The following is a 27,642-nucleotide window of genomic DNA, read 5'->3' as shown; positions in this document are numbered from 1 at the left end:
CAGAAAGTACATTTCTCTCTCTCTTTAGTCAATTACTAATTTGAACATTTAATAGAACTTTTATTGTAGTTCATTCACATTTCAGACTTCCATGTAGTTACCTTGATGATGTTTTGACAATTTGGCAGTCTTCAGCATGCACTGTTTCCAAAATTAGCTGGCATCACCTCGAATCATGTTAAGAACATGTGTTATCTTTTCTTGATAATTCACATCTAACATAAAATTGACAATTGCTTTACTTCCTTATAATGAAGAGCCTCTGGGTTCAAATCTCATTGAAAATATGAAGAACCTTTATAAGGGCTTTTCAGCTGAAAGTGGGATAGCTAATCTCATATGGAGGTGGCATAGTTTTACTTCCCAGAAACTCAAGTTTTTCACCCTGAAAAACAGACTTTGTTGCTTTGGTCATAACTCTAAATAGTCCCTTACAATGAAAAACCTATGTTCACAGGCTGGTATGTAGAGTATTCCTCTATACACCACTCTTTTCAAAAGCAGCAGAGATCATAATCTCTTCCTCTGAAGATTTACTTCAACTAGAAACTTCCAAAATCAAAAACACCATGTCACTGAATGTACTCTCATCAAGAAAGAAAAAAACACTGATAAATGATTTTTTTTTTTTTTTTTTTTTTTTTAACACACTTCCTCTACTAGCTGATGTACAAAGAATTCCAGTCTCTTATGCCAAAGATGTTACTGCACAAAAATGTTTTGAAATATATTCAGTTATTTAATGTGCAGGTCAGCAAAAAGTTTAGAGTCAAATTACATAACTACTCGAATTACAATCAAAATGATGGACTTGCTTTACATAAAATCTTGGAAATGGTTATGCTAAATCATGTGAAGAAATGATACAACCTATACTAACCTAAATAATTAATAACTATAATTATATATATTTAATCTATTTCTTTTATTGTACATTGAAATTACACTTCTATATCTTTTTATGTTTCCTAATAATGCAAAGTCCCTATCAAAAGATATATACCAGCAACCAACCATTGTTTGCATACAGTTGTATCTGGTGACTTGAATGCTTAATTTCTTTACATTGATGATGCTGTATAAAACATATACAGTGAGATATTTATATACTAACATAATGGAGTTCAAATTTAATTATAACTAATTTCCATTCTTGTTATGGTTACAGGTCACTGAATACCAATATGGACTATTTTCACAGGTACCAATATGTAGTTATTGAAAGTAAGATCATTATAATAATAAACAATGCTTAATCCTCTTTATTATGAGTTGTGTTACTTATTATGATGTATGTAATATTTTGTTATACAGCAAAATATAAATAACTCAGCCCATATCTAAATCGCAAGATCAATATAAATATAAACCAAGGATTACTGAATTACGTGAAAATTGCCAAATATTTCGGAAATATTACATAAAACAGTCCGAATAATCAAGCTTCTGGAATGAAATGGAACAGTTATTTGGAAACTAAACCAATTCTATATTATTATTATTAACAAAGACCTTCGAAGAGACATGGACTTGTCAAGAGGGGCCATGCATCACCTACACCAACTGTCGTACCTTCTCATCAGCTCATTCGCACCAGATGCACTCACCAATTCAACAAGTAGGCTGTTTCACTCATGGCTCTGTGAGAGAAAAATTGAGCTCTCTTCCCCTTCTCTGCATACAAACTCAATTTCCAAGGACAATCCCCTCATCCTCTACCCACCTTTCACATAATGAAAAATTTAATCTACTAATGTCCTTATAACACCCTTTTCACAAGTTTATGAACTTTTATCATACCATCCATCTTTCTCCTGTCTACTAATTCTGCATTCCACACACTCCAAATTTGTCCTTGTTATCTAGATATCATCTCTGTAACTCTTTCTTTGCAGCCTTTTCAGTTTCTTTATTCCCTACAGAATCCAGGAGACCACATCTGTGCACAGTAGTCCAGACAAGTTATATCAAGGCCTTGTAAAGGGCCAAAATGACTTCCTTATCCTTATAATATCAACATAAGGAGAATGAAAATTTTCGTCATCTGGTACATATTTTCATAGACTTCTACCATATCATCCTTCCTTTTTCTACAATTTTTATCATCTGCATTGCATAATCCTGAAATCACTATTGTAATTCTTCTTTGCCCTCTTCACAGCTTTTTTTCATTCTCTCAGAATACAGAAGATCAAATCTACACAGCAGTCCTGGTGAAAAATAACTTCCTTAGCCTTAGAGGTCAATGTCTTTTGGAGCATCACAATTATCCCCTGAGTTGTTTTTGCAATAATTGCTATGTGACTTTTGAACTTTAACCTCTTATCCACTTCATTTATTTATTTATGCTTATGGCTACATAAAACTGGTAAGTGAAAAGTACAATCACAATTTTCAGCAACAAATGATGAAAATCTTAACATATAAAAGTTCATTTACATCAAGCATATCAAACTCAAAGGCTAACATGGGCCAAATAAACAAGGTTTAAGTTTATGTAGGCCGCAAAAAACAAAAACTTCAATTTTCATAAAAACGCAGGTTTATTTTGAAAAGTACAGTATAAAAAAAGAACAAAAACAACGATAAAATTAATGTTTTTTCCCTGACACTTGGCATCTCTTCTATGCTACTAGCATTTCCTACTTCGGGGGAAATCTTGTTTGCAGTGATTACTTTCAAAACTGATCCAAGGTAAATGTCAGTATTTCTGGATCTGGCAGGAGACTTATTTCACTTCATAATTGTAAATAACTGCTTACACCGATAAGTACTTCCAAACATGGATATAATTTCATATGCGAATTTTCGAGTATTTTTAAACCTGGCAGGTAAATATTTGTAAAATCCAGACACGCTAACTTCACTAAATTTTGCCTTCAAATCTGAATCGCACTGGATCTCAATTATCTCCTATTGCATTTGATTAGGTACTGATTCAATATTTATTGAAAAAATCGAAGAAAACAAAGAAAACTTGTCTTCCAAAAATTTTAAATCTGCAAACCTTGTTTCAAATTCAGTTCTAAGGCTTACAATTTTTTCTGCATATTTTTGATACGATGCAGTTTCACTTAAACTTGATTTGTTCATGTTGCATGTCAGAAAGTGTTAAATCTTCATTTTTCAACTGCTTTTCCCAAAGAACTAGTTTACATTTGAATGCCTTAACTCGGTCACATATGTTCGTAATGATCTGATCTTTTCATTGCAGTTTTAAATTTAAATCACATAAGCGTTTTGTTATATCAACCATGAAGGATAAATCTTGCAACCACACTGTGTCAAAAAACAGGCTTGTGTCTTGATTTTTAGTTATTAAGAACTGACATATTTCTTCTTTCAAGTCCCAGAATTGTTTAAGAATCTTGGAGCAGGATAGCCAACATACCTCGGTATAGGAAGACAAACCGGAATATTCGCTGTCTAATTCACTTAAGAAAGCAGAGAACTGTCGCTGATTTAAGCCTCGAGATTTTATGAAATTAATGATTTTTTTGATAGATGTCAACACATTTACCATGTTTATTACTTTTGCGCATAATACTTCTTGATGTATAATGCAATGCGTATGATGAATCTTGGATCCATCATAAACTTCACTTTGTTTTTTTTTGCAGTAATGCTATGAAACCATTGTTTTTTCTGGTCATAGAAGGAGCTCCATCTCTAGCTACAAAAGTTAATTTTGACAGAGGTAGATTGCATTTTTTCAGAAGTTCAAAAACACAATTAAATATATCTTGTCCTGTACTAGTGTTATGCATTGGTACTAGTTCCAATAATTCCTCAAAAATGTTGAAATCCATGTCGCAAGCACGAAGAAACACAGCTAATTGAGCTACGCCCCCAATGTCCGTATTCTCGTCACGGGCAATGGAAAAAGCTTCGAAACTAGATGATTTTGCTTTGATCTGAACACTTAAATTGTCGGCCAAATCAGTAATTCTTTCCGCAACTGTATTTTGAGACAAAGAAATTATTTGAAAAGCCTTCATATTTTCAGGACAAATAATTTCTGCAGCTTTAATTAGATGTTCCTTAATGAAATCACCTTCAGTAAAAGGTTTCGAGTGTTTAGCTATCAACTCCGAGAAGACGTGGCTTGCATGCACCGCCGCTTCACTTTTTGGTGATACTTTAGTAAACATGAACTGTTGTTTTTTCAGTCCCGACTTGAGCTCTTTCAACTTTTCTTGTCTCGTTAATCCCTCATAATTACCATATATTTTGATTTATGTTCTTCATAGTGACGATTAATGTTGTATAACTTTGGTACACTGATTACATTATTACATATTAATCAGATTATTTTATTGCCGTTTTAAGGATACTTGTGACATAAGAATGAATGATAAATGCACGTAAACACAAGAAAGATATTTAATTAACCAGATATTTCGGTCTGGAAATAGCAGATCATTATCAGTGGTATTACAAAAACAGTTATAAAAAATACAAGCTAGAATATTAACAAAAGATCATTTAAAATAGAACAAGCTGCGTGATATTATATCATTAAGTATGAAACGGAATATTTTGAAGTAGAGACATGATTTAAAAAAATAAAAAAAAAATAATAAAACAAAAAATTAATGAGTAATCTTGATTAGACTTTCCCAGATTTTTGATATAGATATACAGTCATTACGATTCAGGTTGGGACGATAGAGCAAGGCCTCCACGCTTTCTTTGAACAAACGTTCAAACCTATAACGGGATCTATGTAAGAGGTGAGTCCTGGACCAAAGGATGTTGTGCTCAGTTTCAATCCTGTGCTGAGCCAATCCAGACTTTTCAGGTTTGTTGTGAAGAATGGAGGATTGATGTTCTTGGATTCTTTTTTCAAGAGAACGTCTAGTCTGTCCAAAATAGGATAGATCACAGTTGCACATAATTTGATAAACTCCAGGAAGAGATAAAGTTGAGCGTTTGTCTTTAGGAGAAGGAAAATGAGAAGACAATTTGTTAATAGGTGAATAAGTAGCTATGTATATAGCTAAGTAGAACCGTAAATATGAGGCTCTTTCATCTAGACAATCCAAGCCCTTCATAACTCCAGATAATTGGATTGTCTAGATGAAAGAGCTTCAGATTTACGGTTTAGATGTTGACTTAGTTTATTATAAGCACGCTGAGTAGAACGTTTAGCCACATTTAGAACTATGTGAGAAAGATGTGGATCCAAATTTGTGAAAATATAGGTGTGCAGATCAGAAATAAGATAACTGTGAATAGCTAGGTCACATTTAGCAGCTTTAAGTTGGTTATGGATTAGAGGTAAACTGGTGTTCCGGTAAGTATTATGAGCTCCAGGAGATTTTATTGTTTCTTTAATCTTAGCGGAATTGGGAATAATCTTGTTGTCACGGCATTTTTTTAAGAAATTGATCTTTGCTCATAACCTACCTTGTATAACTGAAAGTTTTCCTAATTTACTGGTTATTTTGGTAGGCATTTTCCCTGTGAAAGATAAGAATTTGCTGATTTATCCACATCTTTCTCACACAGCTCTAAATGTGGCTAAACGTTCCACTCAATGTGCTTATAATAAACTAAGTCAACATCTTCTTCTTCTTCTGCAGCTTCTCCCACTTAAGTGGGGTCACTGTTGATAACGAGTCTCCTCCACACCTTCCTGTCTTGGACTGTCACCACATCCAAGTTCTTCATCCTCAAGTCCTCTTCTACCAGCTCCCTCCATCTCTTCTTTGGCCGTCCACGCTTCTGCCTTCCTTGCACATCCACCTGCATGACCCTTCTTCCCACATATTCGTCCTCCCTCCTCATCACATGATCAAACCATCTCAACCTTGCCTCCTGTATTTTCGCTCCTAAGTTTGTAACTTTCACTGTTTCCCTGACATAGTCATTTCTCAGACGATCCTTTCTGGTTACACTGCACATCCACCTAAGCATTCTCATCTCTGCTACTTCCATCCTGCTGATGTTATTTTTCCTCAGGGCCACAGTTTCTATAGCATATGTCATAGCTGGCCTCACTACTGTCCTATAGATTTTGCCTTTCAGATTGCTCGGCACCCTCTTATTGCATAGCACTCCAGCCATCTCCCTCCAGTTCCTCCAACCCGCTTGTATCCTGAATCCCACTTCTTTCTCAGCTCCTCCATCTTCTTCCACTGTTGAACTTAAGTATCTAAAATCTCTCACCTTCCTGATGACATTTCCTTCCAGCTCCAGATCTGTCTCTTGTCCACTGCCCACTGTGCAACACATATACTCTGTCTTACTTCTGCTCAGTCTCATACCTCTCTCTTCCAGTACTTTTCTCCATCTTTCCAGTTTAGTTCCCGCTTCTTCTCTTGAATCTGCACACAGCAAGATGTCATCTGCATACAACATTGTCCAAAGCGCATCTTCTCTCACCTCCTCTGTTACCACCTCCATCACAATATTAAACAGAAAAGGACTTAATGCTGATCCTTGATGCAAGCCAACTGTTACTTGAAAACTTTCTGTCTGTCCCAGACAGGTCCGAACAGTTGTCTTCACATTTCTGTACATTTCCCGCACCAACCTGACATATTTCTCAGGAACCTTCTTCTCCCTCAGACACCTCCAGACGTCTTGCCTTGGCACTCTATCGTATGCTTTCTCCAGATCAATAAATGCCAAATGTAGCTTTGTTTTTCTCGATACTTTTCCATCATCTGCCGTAACCCAAAGATAGCATCTGTTGTTGATCTACCAGGCATGAAGCCAAATTGTTCCTTTGTAATCTCCACCTCCTTCCTCAATCTACCATCAAGAACCCTTTCTAGGATTTTCATTGTGTGGGACATCAACTTTATTCCTCTGTAATTTTTACAGTCTTGTGCATCCCCTTTATCCTTGTAGATGGGGAGAAGAGTACTCTCCCTCCATTCCTCGGGTATATTTTCCTGTTGGCAAACTTTCATGAACAGGTCCCACAGCAGGTCAATTCCCTCTTCCCCCAGTGCCTTTCATGCCTCCACTGGAATTCTGTCGGGCCCACCGATTTTCCATTCTTCATCCTCTTTATGGCTTCACTTCCACTCTATTAATGTTCTGCACCATCCCCTCATAAGGCTCCCCAAATTCTCTGTGAGTCCTTGCATTTTCCTCATTCCAAAGTCCCTCAAAGTATATTTTCCATCTGTTTCTTATGTCCACATCCCTCCATAATAGTCTTCCTTCAGCATCTTTGATCTGCCTCACATGTAAGATGTCCTTTGCTGCTTTATTTCTACATTTCGCTAGTTAGTAAATTTTTCTCTGTCCTTCCTTTGTTTCTAATTGATCGTACAGATCTTGATATGCCATGGCCTTCACCTGTGTCACAACTCTCTTGGCTTCTTGGTTTTTCTCTCTCTGTACACCTCTCTGTCCTCTTCCACTCTTGACTCATCCCACTTCTGCTTTGCCCTCCTCTTAGCTGTCACTGCAACTTTACATTATTATTCCACCACCAACCTTCCTTCTGCTCTCTAATCTTTCCAGATGTCTCACCAAGCACCTCGATTACACAGCTCAGGATTACTTTTGAATTATGTTTCCACCAATCTTGTACACTTTTCAGTCCATCTGAAATCCTCTCTAACACCCTCTCCCTAAAATGATTCCTCACACTCTCCTCTTTTAAGCAAAACCACTTAATTGTCTTCATCTAATGGCATCCAGAGGTTCTTATCTTCGATCTTATTTTAAAGTCTGCACACAGCAGTTGGTGTTGCTGTGCTACTCGATCTGTTATAATTACTTTACAATTTGTCACAACCTTAAGATGTTTTCTTCTAGTCAAAATGTAGTCAATTTGTGAACTTGTTACCACTCCTAAATGTTATCAAATGTTCTTCCCTCTTGTAGAAAAACGAGTTCACAATTGCCAGATCAAAAGCTACTGCAAAGTCCACAACCCTCTCTTCTTCCTGGTTCATCATTCCCACTCCATGGCCACCATGCACCCTTTCACAAACTAAGTCAACATCTAAACCGTAAATATGAAGCTCTTTCATCTAGACAATCCAAGCCCTTCATAACTCCAGATAATTGGATTGTCAATATATCCAGACGTCATTTAACTGAAAACGAAACCCTCATCCTATCAAAAGGACATGATTTTTCTATTGTTCCTAATAAGATACCATATCTAGATTTCCTAGTTAACATTGAACGAAATCTCAGTCATCTAACTAGTGATAAAGCTAATGCTCTTCACCTAGAAGTTGCTTCTTCTCTACTTAAGGCCAAACTTCCTCCTTCCAACACATCTCCTTCTGAAATGAAATCTTTACAGTCCTTGAGAAAAAATAATCACCTCATTATCACCAAAGCTGACAAGGGAAAAGCAAGTGTAGTTATGGACTCAGCAAATTACAGAAGAAAACTTTCTCTTTTGCTGCGAGGTCGTTCCACATATCAAGAAATTGATTATAATCCAACCAACAGACAACTAAAGAAATTAAATTCTCTCTTAGATGAAGTCATCAGTTTAGATAAAGACACAACTGAAAGATTTAAACTCATTTTGCAAGACCTCCTAGATTTTATGGTCTTCCAAAGATTCATAAGATTAACTCTTATAAATCTTTGGAATCTTATGAATTCTGATCATCTCCATCCAATAGTAGATTGTATTGATTCTCCAACTTACCGTATAGCCAAATATTTAGCTAAATTATTGAAATCTTACATTGGCAACTCAAATTCTTTTTTAAAGAACTCCTCACATTTCTTATAAAAATTAAAAAATGTTTCATTACAACCTACAGATCTTATGGTTAGCTTTGATATAGAATCTTTATATACCAATGTACCTCTCAAGGAAACTTTAAAATTACTTGCTGACATCTTTCCTGAAGATGTTATGAAACTGTTTGATTTCGTAATACATTCTGGATATTTCGCATGTCAAAATAAATTTTACAGCCAGGTAGAAGGAACGACCATGGGAAGTTCTCTTTCTCCTGCTTTAGCCAACTTTTATTTAGAACATTTAGAAAAAGTTCTCTTCTCATCTATTTTCCCTCAACCATCCTTTTGGGTAAGATATATAGATGACATCTTTACTATTTGGCCACATAGCAAAACTCTTTACCTTCTTTTTCAAACAGTATCAATTCCTTGCATCACTGTATAAAGTTTACTATGGCAATAAAAGAAAACAACCAGTTATCTTTTTTAGACATTCTCCTCATCCGGCCACCTTCAAATATTCTTATATCTACAGTATACAGCAAACGAACGTTCACAGGTTGTTATATTCTTAAAGAATCAGCCCATCATCCATGTCAAAAAACAGGAATTATAAAATGCCTCATCAGAAGAGTAAAAGCTAATAATTCTACCTTTGATTATCTACAGAAAGAACGTTTTACTATCCAACAACACATGAAACTCAATGGCTTTTCTGAAAAAAGTACTCAACATCTTCTCCATTCTTATAATCCTCCAAAAAACAACAAAGTTTCAATACGTCGAGTGCCAATTCCTTATAACTCCGGTATTTCAGAACCTATCGCAAGAATTTTAAAGAAATATGATTTAACAGCTACTTATTCACCTATTAACAAATTGTCTTTTCATTTTCCTTCTCCTAAAGCCAAACGCTCAATTTTATCTCTTCCTGGAGTTTATCAAATTATGTGCAACTGTGATCTATCCTATTTTGGACAGACTAGACGTTCTCTTGAAAAAAGAATCCAAGAACATCAATCCTCCATTCTTCACAACAAACCTGAAAAGTCTGGATTGGCTCAGCACGGGATTGAAACTGACCACAACATATTTTGGTCCAGGACTCGCCTCTTACATAGATCCCGTTATAGTTTTGAACGTTTGTTCAAGGAAAGTGTGGAGGCCTTGATCCATCGTCCCAACCTGAATCGTAATGACTGTATATCTATATCAAAAATCTGGAAAAGTCTAATCAAGATTACTCATTAATTTTTTTTTTAAAATCATGTCTCTACTTCAAAATATTACGTTTCATACTTAGTGATATAACATCACTCAGCTTGTCCTATTTTAAAAGATCTATTGTTAATATTCTCATCATTATCATCATCCAATTCATGACATGTACATTAAAGGGGTGTACAGTATATGATAGTACTACATGAAAAAAATTTACATCATTACTAACTTCCCATCTACAACTTTCCTCCAAATCAGTCTCTTAATTGTCAAGACTCCAACATTATCAGATCTTATATTTCTATCATCTTAGGCACTTTGTACAATATCAATCCACCTATATCTTGGATTTCCCCTGGTTCGTTTTGCTGCCAACATGGTAGAGAACACTTGTTTTGCTAATCTTTCCTCGCCCATTCTGTTTAAGTGACCATACCACCTGAGATCATCATCATCAAATTCCTGCCATGTACTCTCAAGGGGTGTACAGGATATGATAGTACTACATGAAAAAAATTACATCATTAGTAACTTCCTATCTACAATTTTCATCCAAATCAGTCTGTTACTTGTCAAGACTCCAACATTATCAGATCTTATATTTCTATCGCCTAAGGCACTTTGTACCATATCAATCCACCTATATCTTGGTCTTCCTCTGGGTCGTTTTGCTGCCAACCTGGCAGAGAACACTTGTTTTGCTAATCATTCTTCGCACATTCTGTTTAAGTGACCATACCAACTGAGATTATCTCTGCTGATGCATTCCTGGATGTTGACAATGTCAAGTTCTTTCCTAATATCCTCGTTTTAAATATGATATTGCCATTGATGCCATCTGTTCACACCTATAATTTTTCTCAGGACTCTCATATGTGCGGTCTCTAGTCTTTGGTGAAGTGTTTTACTTCTGACCCAGCTCTCAGATCCATAAGTTAAAACTGGTTTGAACACTGTCTTGTATACAGCTAATTTAGTGTTCCAACTAATATCTCTCTTATTCAAGATGAATTTATTCAGTTCCCTTCCTGCCATATCAGCTTTTCTGATTCTGATGTCTATTTCTGTATTTAATTTACCATCTTCAGTAAAAATCATGTCTAAGTAGCTGAAATGTTTTACTTGTTCCACAGATTCTCCATTCACAACACAGTTGACATTTTCAATGATTCTGCCTATTTTCATTGTCTTTGTCTCTTTTATTGCCGACCTTCATACCATATCTATTACAACAGCTATTCAATTTAGTCAGAGAATCTTGCAGACTTGTAGCGGATTTATTTAGAAGAATAACATCATCCGCATAAAGGAAAGAGCTGACATTAACATCTCCAATTTTGATATCAGGTTTAATATCACTTTCCTTCATAATGTGATCCATATAGATAATGAATAACAGAGGGGATAATGTACATCCTTGTCTCACACCAGATTTAACATTAAACCATCTTCCTGTACTTCCTTCAATTCTAACTGCTGACTTACAACTCAAATAAAGACTAAGTATTGCTTGATATAATGCCCCATGAACACCATATAACTGTAGCGTATTGAATAGCTTCTCTCTTGGCACTTTGTCATATGCCTTTTCCAAATCGACAAAACTTAAATACAGATCTTTGTTATATTCCCATGCTTTCTCGACTATTTGTCGCAAAGTGAAGATCTGATCCTGACAGCCTCTATTTGGCCTGAATCGAGCTTGTTCTTCACCAAGCTTTTCTTCCAAAATTCTTCTCAAACGTTTCTCAAGTATACTTGCATAGATCCAGGAACACTCAGTAGGGAAATACCTCTGTAATTCTCACATTCAGTTTTATTTCCCTTTTTATATATGGGTACTATGAGAGCTCTACTCCAATCATTGGAAATTCGTCCCTCTGTCCATGCTTTCTGAACTATGCAGTGCAGCCACTGTAAGACTCTTATACCACCATACGGCAGCAGGAGTAGATGATATGTGACCAGAAATGCTGAAGTATGGTGGTATAAGAGTCTTACAGTGGCTGCACTGCATAGTTCAGAAAGCCTGGACAGAGGATATGAAGTATGGATATGTATTCCTGACTGCATGCCTGGTCAGTGTTTTTTTATCACTGTGCTGTCATCACTGCTTGTTTCATTTAGCAGTTTTTCAAAGTAATTACTCCATACTTCAAGGATATCTTTTTCTCCTGTTTTCATGTTACCTTTATCATCTCTAACTCCTTTTACAGCACTCTTTCCTCCATTCATAAGCTTCTTCAACAACCTCCAGAAAATTTTGCCATATTCTTGATATTTATTTTCTATATTCTTGCCAAAGTCCTCCAATGACTTTTGTTTAGCTAGTTTTACACAGTGTTTCGCATTCTTGCATTTGACTCTGTATTCTCTAAGAGCACAAGCTGACTTATTTGACAGGAACTTTTGATATGCTTTCTTCTTTTCCCTTCACTGTCTCTTTAATTTCCTGTGTCCATCAGAAAACCTCACCACATGCCTCTCTGGCAGAACCAATCAATGTTTTCTTCAGAGTTTGCCAGTGAATCTCCAAGGTTTGATTACTCTTCTCAAACTCTTTCATGTTTTCTTCAATAATCTTTGTGTATTTAGTCTACAGTTCACATCTGTGAGCTGATCAACTTTTATTCGCTTTAAAACTTTCTTACATGTTATTCTTTTCAATATGAAATTCAATTTTATCCTGCTCAAGACTATATAGTCTTGAGCAGGATAAAGACTATATAGTGATCACTTTATAGAGACTTTTCTTATTCCTTGCCTCTTCTCTCCATGTTAATTTGTGCACATTTTTATTTTGGAACATGGTGTTAGTAATAACCAGTCCATGTCCTGAGCAGAAATTCAACAGATATTTGCCATTATTATTAGCTTTGCTCTTTTCTCCAAATTTTCGCAAAATATTTTTGTATGTCTCACAATCATTTCCTACTCTGCTATTTAGATCCCCAAAAAGGACCAACTTTTCCTTTTTCATTGTGTCAGTTGCTTTTTCTAAAGCCTCAAAAAATTCCTCCACTTCTACCTTAGTAGAACCTTCTGTGGGACCATAGGCACAAATAAGTCTCATTGTCCAGTTCTCCATTCTCATATTTGCCCACATTACTCTACTTGAGACTGACTGCCATTCAAGAACATTAGCCTCATATTTTGTGTTGAATACTATGGCTACTCCTTCTTTTCCTTGATGTCATTGCCTGAATATAACATTTTGTATTTATTGCTCAGAAAGATCTCACCAGTTTTTGTCTTTTTTGTTTCAGTGACCCCTATTATGTCGATCTGGTACTTATCTAATTCCTCAGCTAGCTCCATTTCTTTGACATTCAGGCTTCTTACATTGATAGTACTGATCTTTAACTCTGTTGATGTTGAGTTGAGGTGTTTTTTCAGATTTGTTCCAGTAGCCGACTTTTCGCTGTTCGCCCTGGTTCCCTGGCAAAAACAATGGGGGCCTTGTTTATCCGGGCGACGCCCCAGCTGGCATGAAATTCTGTCATGTTGTACCATCGTTTTTTATTTTGGTTTAACCAATAAGAATACAATTTGGTCGGCCAAAAATCCAAATTGCCAGCCCATCCTCGTTCGTTCAGTATCCAAGTAGATACCCAGTAGGGTGCACCACGAGAAGGTGAGGATTGGACATTAGATCAGAAGCCCTGGTTGGTTCTCCGCATTCCTTTAAAGGCGCTATGTGGAGGTCTCCTCTCAGTTATACAGCTTTGACTCTTAAGCACCCCTGTTAATATTGTAGCTTGTATTTTTTATTATTATATGTTAATATTGCAGCTTGTATTTTTTATAACTGTTCTTGTAATACCACTGAGGATGGTCTGCTATTTCCAGACTGAAATATCTGGTTAATTAAATATCTTTCTTGTGTTTACATGCATTTATCATTCAGATTATTTTATTTTTTACTTCACAGCAAAAATACTCCAATTCCCACTTTTCTTGGAAATTTTGATGTTCACCAGCAATTTTTCGTTTATTACTATCACTTGGTTTCGATAGATACATGCCTGAATACAAATTAATAATAATTAATAAAAACTGATATTTATTCTTGAACATCAACTTAACAGACACTAAATAACTGCACAAATTAATAAGCGTAATGTAAATAAACTTATTTTTCTTGTTCACCAAAAGCGAAATATTTCCTGTTAACCACACCAAACAAGTCAGTTCAAACAAGACTGAAGACTAGACTTGGGCGTGGCACTGGCACATGATAGTAGGTATATAATCAGCTGGTAGAAATAGTGGGGGAAATGGTTCGTCTGCATGTAAAGGAAATGCATGCAACACAGATACATGTAGAAACGTTTGGCTGGGCCGCAAATATATTCGTCGTGGGCCGCATGCAGCCTGTGTGTTTGATACCCATGCATTACATAAAAGGCACAACCAGTTTTCTAAGTCTTTCCTTTTTTTTCATAAATAAAATAAAAGTAACTTGTCATAATCAAGCCAGGGACAATTATCGTCCTGCTGTAACAAGTATGACAAGGCTGCATGTTCTCACAACATAAATATAGCTGTATCCGAGGTTTAATTAGAGAGCAGTTGTGTCTTGTGTGAGAAAACTTGATCCATTAGAGGAGGCCAATTTCACATCTGTTGATACCATGATGAGGACTATGAGAATAACGTCTTCGTGGTGAGATGGATGTCCTGTAGGCCACCACCGTGAAATTGGCGCCTTGGGCAGTCGTACACAATATGAGTAATCGTCTGAACCATGGGAGGACAATCACAATAAGGGTGATCTGACAGCTCCCATTTATGTAGAAGGTAGCCACACCTGCCCTGACTAGTTCTGATGTTTATTGATGACCAAATCTTCCTAGGAAGATCAAAACCAGGCTGAGGGGCACAGGGATCTTCTACCAGGAAGCTGTTTGTTGGACCAGTATTCTCTCCATATGTCAGATATTGATGGCAGCACAGCTGAAGAGAGTTCGTCCATGGACCAGAGAGGCTTTCTAGATTTGAGGCAAAGACTGGGTGGGTTTATGAGAGTCTGATGTAGGGGCAGGAGTGGGTTACTCATTGCTTTATTAATTCCTTAACTGAGGCTTGTCTTCTCCGTATGTGTGGTGGTTAGTTAGAATAGGCAGCCAGGAGAGAGGGGTGCTTCTCACTGTCCCACTAATTGTGTGCATGGTAGAGTTTAGCTGGGTATCTATAATGTTAGTGTGTGTGTGTGTACTTCTTTCCCAGACAGGGCACAATATTCTGCTGCAGAGAATGCGAGGGCTAGTGCAGACGACCTTAGGACTTCTGCACCACAGCCCCAGGTTGTTCCGGCAAGCCTTGAAATGATATTATTTCTGGTTTTAATTTTATTGGAGAGGTTGATGATTCTTATCCACTAAAACTCCACTAAGCATAATACTAACAATATGTTGTTGGAAATCTCATCACACCAAAGTTTACTTCTTTACATTACTAAGACTAAACTGACAGCAAATCTGTCCACATTTCCAGCCCATCAAAGTCATTCAAATGATGCATATATTAACAGTACCATATCTGATTACCCTCCCTAACTAGCATCATCAGCAAACAAACAAATGAACATTTGTCAAGTCCTTCCCAATATCATTAACATATACACTGAACAACAATGGTCCAGGGACTGATCTTTAGGGACCACCACCACTGTCACCTTAAATCTAGGAGACTCCCCTGTATAACTGATACCTGTACATCAGTTTATATTCCAGTCCTATATTTTTTAATTTATACAACAGTTTTCATGTGCTATCCTCTCAAATGTCTTAGCTTCATTCATTTTTAGCTGAAAAGTTCTTGTTGACTGTATTATTTAAGATGAATAGCAATAAAATATTTATTGATTTTACTACAAATAAAAAAGTTAAGTACATTATAAATTAATAAATGAATTAGGTCATAACATTTCTTCCTCTGAGGAAGAGATGTTATGATTTAGTAATTCTAAATTTTTTCAGCTACACTATCAGTCTTCTACAACATTAAACCATTGAAACTTAATAAAATGGAAAGCAAGGAATAAGAATATTGTAAGTATGTAATCCATCAGTTATCCAAATGCACTGAGAAATCACTCTGATGGTCGGTATAATTATTTGGAGGTTGGATAAATGAAAAATCGCTAAACATGTAACTGAAAAGTACAGATTTACAATACGATGTAATTAATAACACTAAATATGCCTAGTAGCATGAAACCAAATATGCATAACAACATAATAAACTATCTGTGTTATAATCTATATGCTATATCATCACCTCGATAATAAATATGTTCGTTTTTTTTTGTTTGTTTGTTTGTTTTCTTTCTACGTAGAGAAGGTTCTATTATTAATGTAATAAATGAATGCTATATTAAAATGCTTAAATAATAAAGTAACATGTAAAAACCACAGTGAAATCTTTAATTAGTAAAAAGACAGATATTTCATACTAAAAATAATAGTACATCTTCAGTGTCTGTAGCAGTAATAGTTCTCCTCCATAGATGCAGATTCAAATATGAACACTTATTCAAAGAAAGTTGTGAAACTATCTTACACCGACCGAATTTAAATAGAAATGACTGTATGTCGCTCTCAAAGATCTGGGAGACTTTTATCTTATGTAAAAAACCATTTATCTTAATAGATTAAATTTGTTATTTCTATTATTTCCTAGCACGTGGTAACAATTGTATTTTAATAGGTGATCAACTGAACGTTTGCCTGTATTCCTTTCCTATTACTATTACAGACACTGAAGATGTACTATTATTTTTAGTGCGAAATATCTGTCTTTTTACTAATTAAAGATTTCACTGTGGTTTTTACGTGTTACTTTATTATTTAATTACTATGCCACAGGTTCCACTAAAAATCATATTAAAATGCTGTAATACTGGCAGTGCTAAAGATTATTATGGAAAAAGATGAGTGTAAAACAGCTGTCAGGTAAAAAAAAAAAAGGTGGTTTGGATGTTTTTGTTCATTTATAAAAATATTAATGGAAACTTTAACAAAAATCATTTCTTGAAAACCATAAGGCACATGTGTTTCATTCTCTGTATTTAATTAACACTGAAACAATAAACAAATATAATAATCTTACCTTTACTAACAGAGAGCAATAAATTGCAATCTAGAGGATGAAACTTGAGTTCATTGATGGCATTTCCATGACCAATATAATGCTAATTGGGGGGGGAAAATAATGAATTGATGTGCAAAACAACAAAGAACAGTACTGTATAGAATCAAGATTAAGAATTCTTAAAACACTTAATCACTAGTTTTCTTTTAGCTAAACTAAATTATTTCTCAATTATCATGCTGAGGTACATGAAGTGTCAGCATTAATGGGTTTCATCATCATTACAGCCAGTAAGTGATCAAACTTATAAGGCAACTAGTTGTGATAGTGTGTGCACCAGTAAAATACGTAATTTGAGTAATTTATTGAAATTAATTAAAAATTTTTTTAACCATCCTACCAGCCATGGTATGCTTGTGCATCAATCAAAACGTCGATATGAATGTCCAATGAAATTGCATTTACATTCAGATAAATGGATACAGAGCATAAAATGACTGATATAGGATATAACAATGGTGATATTCACCTGAACTCGAAAGTACAGTGGACAATTTCTTGAATTAGAATACCTAGAATATTTTGAAATAAAACCAACACTATGTTTCAGATACAAGGAACTGTCCATAGTTTAGTATTTCAAATATTGGATATTTAAACAGTTGCATTACAGCTTTAAATGTTTTTAAATATCATTTGCTTGCAACTTGTGTATTAAAAGTATTACTTTCACCTCAACTTTAAAAAAAAATTCAAAGCTGACAAAATGAACAATTAAGCCAAGTATATAATTTTTTGATGTTAGCACATTTCTCCAAACTTCTTTTAAAGTAACTGAAATTAAACCATCAATGGGAGGGGATTTCCATATGGATTAAAAATACAGTAGAGATGTACTATATAAAAATCATCTTGATGTTATGGGTCAAAGTCTTGACTTAGTCCCATAACATCAATGATATTTTAAGCTCACTACAACAAACAGTAAAAGCTAAAAACTTTCACTAAAGCAAAAATGAATATCCAAATAAGCAAATGATGTTACAATTAGGCAACAAAGGAAATATAACAAAATACAGAAATATATGAGGGTGTGTTGAAAAGTTGTGATAGTGCACCGTGCCTCCTGCAGTGTCCAGAGCGCTCCTGTCGGCCCTTGAAAATCTGAGAGGGAGGGAGTGATTTTCGTGCCGGACTGAACCTATATCTGCAGCAGGTCTCCAAGGTGAACAGCCTCTAGTTGACAGAATATTGTCGATAGAAGCAACAAAAATATTAAACCCCATAACTGCAACCCCTCCTCTGAAACAGAGACTACAAAAGGCTACCACCATTCGATATACCTGGGGCACATTTGAAAAAAAATTAACAAAAAACTCAAAGAAATACAACTTTACAACCACTTACAGACCATATAAGAGATTGGCATCCCTTATATGCTCTACCAAAGACCAGCCACACTCCCTAGACCTACCAGGTGTTGTTTACCAGGTTTCCTGCAGTTGCAAACTGTCCTACAATGGCCAAGCAAGTAAGATATCCAATATCAAAATTTTCAAACATGTGGACTACATCCAGTTTTGCCACAATGTCTGTTCTGAAATTGCTGACCATGCTTTCAACATCTCACCACAGGATATTATGCTGGAAGAAGGGGCCACTATACTTCACCATAGCAAATACAAATATGAGAGACTATTTCAGTAATCTGTTGCAGCCTTAAGAAACTTCCCAAACCTCAAGAAATTTGGAAAGCACTCGTCCTCAACCCAATAGTCAAGGCCGCTCGCTCATTTTAGCCCACTATGGGAGGGGGGGCAATTTGGGACATTAGTGTACTTCTGGTTGCCTTACTTCAGCCTCATTTACTCGGTATTAGTGCTTGCAGGAACATATATTGTACCATGTTTCCAGACAATGGCAAAATATCAGAAGTATGAATTAAAGTTATTGAAATTAATATTCAGCATACATTGTAATTTCCTCAAAAAGTACAGTTATGAATAGCCAATATATAAAGTTTTCCACCAGAAAAATCGGAAACCAATATGAAATTTCCAATAAAAAAGGGAATTAGCTAAGGGTTATGATGACCTTAGAAGAAATATTTAAAAATCTGGAATAGAAAAACAGAGGAATTACAGTAAATGGAAAAAAGCTAAATCACCAACTATGCCGACGACGTTCTTTTAGGCAAATCATCAAAAAAACTTCAAGAATTGATAAATGAATTGAATGCAGAAAGCAAGAAGAAAGAATCAAATCTAGACAAAACAAATATTTAATAAAAAATCCAGTAGATATAAAGGAGCAAGACAAATACATCATCATCACCACCAATTTCCAGATATGTACCCTTTAAGGGGTGTTCAAGGCTACTATGACAGCACTACTTGATTAAGTTAACATTATTATTAATTTCCTATCAACAATTTTCCTCCAAATCTATCGCTTGTCAGCACTCCAATATTGTTGTCTCTAACATTTCGAATTTCCAAGGCACTTGCAATTGAATCGATTCACCTACACCTTAGTTTTCATATGAGTTTCTTTCCTGCTATCTTTTGCAAAATGGCTGTTTCACTAACTTTTACCTCACCCATTTTAATTGACCAGCTATACCACCTTAGATTAGCTCTGTTCACACATTCTTGAATGTTAACAATGTCAAGTTCATTTCTAATATCTTCATATTTAATATGATTCAGCTATTGATGCCATCTGCTCAATCCCCTAATTTTTTCAGAACTCTCATATCTGTGGTCTTTAGTCTTTGATGAAGTGCTGTATTTCTAACTCAACTCTCAGATCCATAAATGAAAACTGGTTTGAACACTCATGTTTTGGCTGATTTCTCTCTTATTTCATATAAATGTATTCAACTGGTTCTCCACCATACCAGCTTATTGTATTGTCTATTTCCAAATTTAAGTTGTAAGATGGGTGGATGTAAATCAGGGGCAGAATAAGGATGCACATCTTCACTCCTACTCTTCATCTATATGGATTGCATTATGAAGAAAAGTGGCATTAAACCTGATATTAGAATTGGAGATTTCAAACTTAGCTCTTTGCTTTATGCAGATGGTGTACTCCTAAATACATCCCAGTGCAAGCCACCAGAATAATTCTAATGAAATTGAATAGTAGTTGTGACATATTTGGCATGAAAAAGACAGGAATATAGAAAGTAAAATATTTCAGCCCTGGTTCTCTTGTAAGCAATGTCTCTCTGGTGTTCCTCGAGACGCAGGAGGATAGATTTCTCCATTTGGCCATAGTAAGGTTTTCCACACTCACATGTGATTTTGTATACACCTGGGAATTATAGAAGGTTGTGAGATTGTTTGTAATTGCTGAAACTTAATCTTAATTTTGGAAGAGTCAAGAAGTATGTGTGTGTATGTGCTTCTCGACGCCTGAGTCCATAAAAGTCTCTATATTTAGAAAGCCGACACACACGGACAGATATCTGCATGCATCCTCACATCACCATCCAGCGCAAAAGTTGGGTATTATATCAACTCTAGCGAATCGTGCAAGATCTGTACTGTCAGATCTTGCACGATTCTACAACATCTTAAATGGACCTTTAAAAGCAATGGCTACTCTTTAAAAAGTATTAACAAATAATTATTCCACTGTCAACGTAGAGACACAGGATGACTCCAAAGGTTATATCTCCTTGCCATATATCAGCACACTATCCAAAAAACTGAGTAGAATCTTAAAGAAGTTTAACATACAAACATGCATCTCGACTCTTCCAAAAATAAGATCAAGTTTCAGCAATTACAAACAAGCTCACAACCTTCTACAATTCCCAGGTGTATACAAAATCACATGTGAGTGCGGAAAACCTTACTATGTCAAAACGGAGAAATCTATCCTCCTACGTCTCGAGGAACACCAGAGAGACATACATTGCTTACAAGAGAACCAGGGCTACTGCCCTATCAGGCCATTTCCTGTTTTCAATAAACACAAATAACGAAAGCCGCTAACATGAAGTAAATTGGACAACAACTTCAAACCTGCACATTTCATTTGCCATGATAAGGTAGAATGCTGCATTGTCGAGTCAAAAGAAATTACCTTGGACCCTCTTCATATGAACAATAATCTCAGCTATAATTTGCCTGACTCTTTCAGCTCTACTATCAGATACTGGCAATCTCGTGGATCCACACACGTACAGGTGTACAACAATAGAACTTTAACACGGCCTATAGCTCAAGTTCATAATAATTGTAATTTACAGTCGAATTTATAGCTTTAGAGTGTTTCAATGTTTTTTTTTCAGTGTCTTTTAATAGCTTTCTATGTTCTTAACGCCTGATGAAGTTGATCCAATGAAACATGTTACGTATTCAATAAATCTTAATTTGTTATAATTCTCGGATTTTTAGTCAGTTTATATAAAAAACGAATATATATATATATATATATATATATATATATATATATATATACAGGGTGTTCGGGATAAATTTGACATATTTATAATTAATTATATTTTTCCGTAAGTTACATGTATTAACACACACTTCTCTTCATTTAAAAGTTTGGACCCTTCTTCATTCATATACAAGATGTCAGAAAGGATGGATAGCTGGAACCCACCTGAATCATGGAAGAGAATAACTTGTATCATGATGATTCGTGCCCGCCATCAAAATAAGGATATTACGACTGCTGCCCAATGCTCCCTGAATACAGTAAAAACAATCAGGCATGAACTAGAGACTTGCAATGGTGACTACGAGGATGTAGCAAGAAGAAAGATCCCTAGCAGACGATCTGATTGCGTTCGTACAGCAGAATTCCTCGCAAATCTGCAGGAACAGGTGTTGAAGAACCCTGGCATTGGAATTCGGGCTTTGTTCGTGGAGTTGCTAACTGTAGTCAAGCCCTGGATAACAAGGGTAGCCAATGGTAGGCCGTATGTATGGCAGCAGGATTCGGCCCCTTGCCACACCTCTGGGAAAAGTCAAAAATGGTTGTCTGAAAATTTCTACGACTTCACCAGTCCAAATGTTTGGCCTCCAAACTCCCCAGACCTTAACCCCATGGATTATTTTGTATGGGGCGCAGTTGAAAAAGACACCAATCGCACTTCCAGTAATACAAAAGCCCAGTTAATGGATAAAATTAAAACAGTTTTTGCGGCCCTTCCCAGGGAGACTGTAGCATCAGCTTGTTCGAGGTTCCGAAGCAGAATTGAAGCTGTGATCGATGCTAATGGTGGTTATTTTGAGTAAATCTTGTTGATAGTATTGTAATTAACTCTGCCTGTAATGTTTTTTTGTCAATTCATTAAATTTAATAGATACAAAGAAGATTTTCTTTTTCCTTACGAAACTGTCAAATTTATCCCGAACACCCTGTATATATAAGAGAGAAAATATCTCCCAATGAACTGAACTGAAAGAATGGAGAAATTAAAATTAATGAAAAAATTCTAGCTAATCTCTCTCTCTGTGTGTTTTTGCTGGTGATATAGTTCTATCTTGGATGAAAACCTTGAAATAGAATTAGCTGAAATGTCCAGTCAAACTGGGTTGAAGATGAAGTCAAACAAAACAAAAGTAATGATGAATGATAATTTAACATCAAAAAGAATACAAGGGTGGTCTGAAAAGTTCTCAGTCTAACAATGAAAAAACGATTTATAATTTCAAAATTATTTTTATTTTTCAACATAATCTCCCTTAAGACTAATACATTTATTCCAGAGATGCTCCAGTGCCATTATCCCATTCCTGTACTGGTTCTCAGTAAGATCTGCAAAATACCCCTCTACAGTTGAACCTCTTGATTTGAATAAAATGCTGACCAGTGAAGGAAAAGTTTTAGTTTTGGGAAGAGATAGAAGTCAGAGGGAGCCAAATCTGGGGGAATAGAGGGGATGTTCCAACAATTCATAGTGCAGATCCCTTAATTTTCCCATTGCCAAAACACCTTTGCAGGAAGGTGCATTGTCCTGATGAAAGGTGATTTTTTTCTTCTAGTCTGGTTAAAAGATCAGAATAATATTCCCTGGTTATTGTTTTACCCTTTTCAAGATAATTAACAAACAAAATGTCTTTAGCATCCTAAAACACCGATGCAATGACCTTTCCTGCTGATGGAACCAAATTTGCCTTCGGCTGAACAACTGGCTTCTGTTCACTCTTTTGACTGCTGTGTAATGGTAAATCCAAGTCTCATCCATAGTAATCAATCAACACACAAAATCTGTTTTTATTCTTGTTAAAATGTTCCAAGCACTGTTTAGAGATTTTCATGCAAGTGTGTTTTTGATCTGCTGTGAGCAAGCACGACACTCATCTTGCACAAAGTTTTTCATTTGCAATTCTTCATGCAAAATATATCCTTCACGTTCTTTTGAAATGCCTATAGTCCCAGCAATTTCAATCACTTTGACTTGCCAGTCATTCAATACCACACGTGCACTATAGGCATTTCAATGGGAATGGGAATGCTAGAAGACGAGAGGATGGAAACAGTAGGAGAGATGGAATGAGAGAGGGATATGGAAGTGCTAGAAGTGGAGAAAACGGAAACAGTAGGAGAGAGGGAATGAGAGAGATGTACGGGAGTGCTAGAAGAGGGGAGAATGGAAACAGTAGGAGAGAGAGGTATGGGAATGCTAGAAGAGAGAATGAGAGAGACCTATGGGAATGAAAGAAGAGGAGAGAATGGAAACAATAGGAGAGAGAGAGAATGGTAAGAGGTATAATGTATGGCGACTTAATGATCCATGGTGTTCAAGATAGGATGCATGAGGAGTGTTTTCCAGGAGGAATAATAGAAAGGGTGGCTATGGCAATTAAGAGAGGTGAAAGGGTGGATGAGATGATTGTGATGGCAGGAACAAATGACTTGAGTGGTAATGTAAGTCTGGCAGCGAGACATATGAGATTTTTGCTTGAGGCTGTATGGAAGAAGACAGAGAGATGAAAAACAGTGTGCGTGTTCCTTAGGTATGATAATGAGCTGAGCTGAGCAGAAGAGCGGTGATATTGAATGGCATAATAGCGGGAATGTGTGACAGGAGAGGACTGGTATATGTGGATGCTTGGAGTGTGTTTGAGGAAAGAGAGGAATTGTATGTGAGAGACCGCTTACATTTGAATGAGGAAGGACGTAAGCATCTGGAGAGAGAGATTGCTGTTCTGAACGAGTCAGTGTGTCCCAGGGAGGATGATAGCAGGGGTGGCCTCTTGTGGGAATGGATACTTGGGAGAAGGGAGACGATGTCAGGTAACACTGAGCCCAGTGGAGTCTAGAAGGGATAATGCTGGATATAGAAACAACGGCATTTATATGCTTTATACTAATGCCAGGAGTATCTGGAATAAGGGAGAGGAATTGGTGGCGCAGATAGCATCAGCCTGGCCAAAAATTATTGGGATCACCGAGACATGGTTGACAGAAGCGGATATAATAACAGGAATAGAAGTCGCTGGGTATAGCATTTTTCGTCAGGATAGGAGGGGAAAGCGTGGTGGTGGGGTACTGTTTATGATAAGTGATGACCTATGTCCTCTAAGAGTGGAGGCTTTGGAAGGAAGTGAGACAAATGATTTTGAGAGCATATGGTGTGAGGTAGAGGTAGGCAAGACAAGATATTTAGTGGGGTGTTGCTACAGACTCAGGAGCACAGAGGATGTGGATCAGGAAATGTTTAGACAGCTAAGTTTGGCAAGTGCAAGAAGAATGATTATGGGAGATTTTAACTACAGTAGTATAAATTGGTGTGCTTAAGGGTCAAAGCTGTATAACTGAGAGGAGACCTCCACATAGCCTTTAAAGGAATGCGGAGAACCAACCAGGGCTTCTGACCTAATGTCCAATCCTCACCTTCTCGTGGTGCACCCTGTTGGGTATCTACCTTGATACTGAACGAACGAGGATTGGCTGGCAATTTGGGATTAAGCCGACCAAATTGTATTCTTATTGGTTAAACCAAAATAAAAAATGATGGTACAACATGACAAAATTTCATGCCGGCTGGGGCGTCGCCCGGTTAAACAAGGCCCCCGTTGTTTTCGCCAGGGAACCAGGGCGAACAGCGAAAAGTCAACTACTGGAACAAATCTGAAAACAAACCCCAACTCAACATCACCAGAGTTAAAGATCGGTACTATCAACGTAAGAAGCCTGAATGGCAAAGAAATGGAGCTAGCTGAGGAATTAGATAAGTACCAGATCGACATAATAGGGATGACTGAAAAAAAGACCAAAACTGGTGAGATCTTTCTGAGCAATAAATACAAAATGTTATATTCAGGCAATGACAATCAAGGAAAAGAAGGAGTAGCCATAGTATTCAACACAAAATACGAGGCTAATCTTCTTGAATGGCAGTCAGTCTCAAGAAGAGTAATGTAGGCAAATATGAGAATGGGGAACTGGACAATGAGACTTATTTGTGCCTATGGTCCCACAGAAGGTTCTACTAAGGTAGAAGTGGAGGAATTTTTTGAGGCTTTAGAAAAAGCAACGGACACAATGAAAAAGGAAAAGTTGGTCCTTGTTGGGGATCTAAATAGTAGAGTAGGAAATGACTGTGAGACATACCAAAATATTTTGGGAAAATTTGGAGAAAAGAGCAAAGCTAATAATAATGTCAAATATCTGTTGGATTTTTGCTCAGGACATGGACTGGTTATTACTAACACCATGTTCTAACATAAAAATGTGCACAAATTCACATGGAGAGAAGAGGCTAGGAATAAGAAAGTCTCATTGACTATGTTATTGTTGATAGTGATGTTTTCTCCCTGGTGCAGGACACCAGAGTATACAGAGGATTTGAAATTGGAAGTGATCACTATTTAGACTTGAGCAGGATAAAATTGAATTTCATATTGAAAAGAATAACATGTAAGAAAGTTTTAAAGCGAATAAATGTTGAGCAGATCTCAGATGTGAACTGTAGACTAAAATACAGAAATATTATTGAAAAGAAAATGAAAGAGTTTGAGAACAGGAATCAAACCTTGGAGATTCAGCGGCAAACTCTGAAGGAAACATTGATTGATTCTGCCAGAGAGGCATGTGGTGAGGTTGTGTGCAAGGATAAAAAAATCAGAACTCCCGGGTGGACACAGGAAGTTAAAGAGGCAGTGAAGGAAAAGAAGAAAGCATATCAAAAGTTCCTGGCAAATAAGTCAGCTTTTACTCTTACAGAATACAGAGACAAATGTAAGAAAGCTAAACAGTGTGTAAAACTAGCTAAACAAAAGTCATGGGAGGACTTTGGCAAGAATATAGAAAATAAATATCAAGAAGGTGGCAAAATATTCTGGAGGTTGTTGAAGAAGCTTAGGAATGGAGGAAAGAGTTCTGTAAAAGGAATTAGAGATGATAAAGGTGAAATGAAAACAGGAGAAAAAGATATCCTTGAAGTATGGAGTAATTACTTTGAAAAACTGCTAAATGAAACAAGCAGTGATGACAGCACAGTGATAAAAAACACTGACCAGGCATGCAGTCAGGAATTCATATCCATACTTGAAGTAGAAAAAGCCATCAAAGGCTTGAAATGTGGAAAGGCAGCAGGAGTAGATGATATTCGACCAGAAATTCTGAAGTATGGTGGTATAAGAGTCTTACAGTGGCTGCACTGCATAGTTCAGAAAGCCTGGACAGAGGGACGAATTCCCGATGATTGGAGTAGAGCTCTCATAGTACCCATATATAAAAAGGGAAATAAAACTGAATGTGAGAATTACAGAGGTATTTCCCTGCTGAGTGTTCCTGGCAAGATCTATGCAAGTATACTTGAGAAACCGTTGAGAAGAATTGTGGAAGAAAAGCTTGGTGAAGAACAAGCTGGATTCAGGCCAAATAGAGGCTGTCAGGATCAGATCTTCACTTTACGACAAATAGTCGAGAAAGCATGGGAATATAACAAAGATCTGTATTTAAGTTTTGTCGATTTGGACAAGGTGCCAAGAGAGAAGCTATTCAATACGCTGCAGTTATACGTGTCAATGGGGCATTATATCAAGCAATACTTAGTCTTTATTTGAGTTGTGAGTCAGCAGTTAGAATTGAAGGAAGTACAGGAAAATGGTTTAATGTTAAATCTGGTGTGAGACAAGGATGTACATTATCCCCTCTGTTATTCATTATCTATATGGATCACATTATGAAGGAATGTGGTATTAAACCTGATATCAAAATTGGAGATGTTAATGTCAGCTCTTTGCTTTATGCGGATGATGTTATACTTCTAAATAAATCCGCTACAAGTCTGCAAGATTCTCTGACTAAATTGAATAGCTGTTGTAATAGATATGGTATGAAGGTCAGCAATAAAAAGACAAAGACAATGAAAATAGGCAGAATCATTGAAAATGTCAACTGTGTTGTGAATGGAGAACCTGTGGAACAAGTAAAACATTTCAGCTACTTAGACATGATTTTTACTGAAGATGGTAAACTAAATATAGAAATAGACAACAGAATCAGCATCTGTTGTTTCTTATTCCATATGAATTTATTCAATCAATTGAATAAATTCATATGGAATAAGAAAGAAATTAGTCGGAACACTAAATTAGCTGTATACAAGACTGTGTTCAAGATAATTTTAACTTATGGATCTGAGAGCTGGGTCAGAAGTAAAACACTTGA

The 27,642-nt window shown here is 36.3% G+C and overlaps 1 protein-coding gene across 1 annotated transcript in view; it reads right to left on the bottom strand.

The window, feature by feature from the left end:
* The window catches only part of LOC150096149 (polycomb protein eed-B-like), a 196,477-nt gene that overhangs the window by 88,292 nt on the left and 80,543 nt on the right, over positions 1 to 27,642 (bottom strand). The window contains exon 6 of the mRNA XM_090409523.1: positions 17,011 to 17,092. Coding sequence (XP_090265649.1) covers positions 17,011 to 17,092 — 82 coding nt within the window. The remainder of the gene's footprint in view (positions 1 to 17,010; positions 17,093 to 27,642) is intronic.

This window comes from Typopeltis vanoorti, chromosome 19, assembly GCF_054136105.1.
Source record: "Typopeltis vanoorti isolate ZY-2024b chromosome 19, IOZ_Tvanoo_1.0, whole genome shotgun sequence".
Lineage (NCBI taxonomy): Eukaryota > Metazoa > Arthropoda > Arachnida > Uropygi > Thelyphonidae > Typopeltis > Typopeltis vanoorti.
Note: the sequence above shows the minus strand (reverse complement) of the source record. Positions and strands in the feature narration are given on the sequence as shown.